The 1,624-nt window shown below is 39.0% G+C and overlaps 1 protein-coding gene across 1 annotated transcript; it reads right to left on the bottom strand.

Moving 5' to 3' along the window:
- Positions 1–333: 333 nt before the first annotated feature.
- Positions 334–1,028, bottom strand: LOC110018382 (probable calcium-binding protein CML31). The gene has a single exon (XM_020715678.1). It carries the CDS (start codon positions 988–990, stop codon positions 394–396), a length of 597 nt encoding a protein of 198 aa, XP_020571337.1. The 5' UTR covers positions 991–1,028; the 3' UTR covers positions 334–393.
- Between the last annotated feature and the right edge of the window lie 596 nt (positions 1,029–1,624).

The raw sequence follows: 1,624 nt of genomic DNA on the forward strand, positions 1-1,624 counted from the left end.
GTGTTCGGCTCGTTCGTTAAGAAACGAACACGAGCTTATTTCAAACAAACTAAATTTTAAACGAACCGAACACGAACACAAGCTTTGTTCGTTCGTGTTCGGTTCGTTTACACCCCTACCCTTGATCCCTCCAATAGGCCCACCAAAAGCAAAGCATTTAAATTTTTTTACTATCTTTTATTTTAAATGAAATTCTCGCTTTTGTTCTTTGTAAATTAGATGTTTTATAATATATGAACACTTTATTGAAAGGAAAGTGATGCAATTATAATATTTAAATCAAAGAATTCAGAAACAAAATCACCAATTTATGCACACTGATAGAACCCTACATGCGCTCAATGCGGCACTTATAATTAAAAATTAGCGTCATGGTCTAAGGTAGTAAAGTATTTATAACATCATGAGTTTAAACTCGTCGAAACAAATGACCCCATCTCCGTTGAGATCGAACCTCTTTATCATAACCCTGCACTCATCCAAGCTCTTCTCCTCTCCCAGCAGCTGCAATGCCTGCCGGAGGCTTCTCGCCGTGATGCTGTCCCTTCCACCCATCTTGTAAACTGAAAAAGCTTCTTTGAGAGTATTTTCCCTATCCTCCTCTTCCTCCACATGCACAAGCCTAACAAAGTCATCAAAACTCAGCACGCCATCTCCATCAGAGTCCGAAGATTCAACCATTGCCTCCGCCTCCGCCAACGAGAGTTTCTCCCCAGCGCTCTGCAAGCAGCCGCAAAGTTCAGTAGCCGAGATGTTCCCGTCGCTATTTACGTCGAAGAAGCGGAAGACCCACTCCAAATCATGTCTTGGAGATGTTTCCCGCATTACTGGCTGCATGAAAGACGGCGAACAAGGCTTTTTGTGCTTCTTAAGGGAGAGCATGTCGTAGATTCTAGCAAAAACAGACTTGCAACTTCGGCCGTCTTCACTGCCAATCTCGAGCTTTGACGACGGACATTGAAATTTCATAGGGAACAAGATGGCGGGCATTGTTAAGTTGTTTTGCAGTGGAGATTTGGTGTTGGTGTCTATAAATTGATTTCGGAAGACGCTGAAATTGCGAGGGGATGGGTTCTTCTGGGAATTTTCGAATGGCGGCAACCAGTATTTTAAAATTAAATGAGCAGGCGTAATTCGAAGCGTGGAGTCAAGCTGTTAAACAGGTGGCTCTTTCCACGCTGTACACGCGCAATTTGCCGACGTAGTGGTCGGCTGGTGGCGTGGCCAACTGTGATCATAAATTTTCACTTTTTTACTATTTTTTTAATTTATTGATTAGTTTCGAAGTTTGATCTTTGAAAATGCACATTTTGCATAAAAATAATTATATGAATTAAATTAAATTGTGAAAATTCACATTTTCTCCTTTGATGTTTTAATAGACCTATCAGTAGGGTTACATAAAAATTTCAAAGTCCTTTGACTTAACTTTGATAAATTATGAAAATTTGGACCCTTAGGGGCAAAATTGTAATTTTGAATATTTTAGCCTTAATGAACATTTAGGCTTAATCAAAATGAGAAATGGGTAATTTTTTATATTAATTAACTCATTTGATGATTTTCAATCAAAAATGGGCTTAATTGGTAGAAACTCACTTCACTTTGCCAAATTACAAGATAA

The sequence above is a fragment of the Phalaenopsis equestris genome, unplaced genomic scaffold, assembly GCF_001263595.1.
Source record: "Phalaenopsis equestris unplaced genomic scaffold, ASM126359v1 Scaffold000019, whole genome shotgun sequence".
Classification (NCBI taxonomy): Eukaryota; Viridiplantae; Streptophyta; class Magnoliopsida; order Asparagales; family Orchidaceae; genus Phalaenopsis; species Phalaenopsis equestris.

What these genes read in the sequence shown, in the direction of transcription:
- LOC110018382 (XM_020715678.1), bottom strand. Translation starts at nt 990, where the DNA reads ATGCCCGCCATCTTGTTCCCTATGAAATTTCAATGTCCGTCGTCAAAG.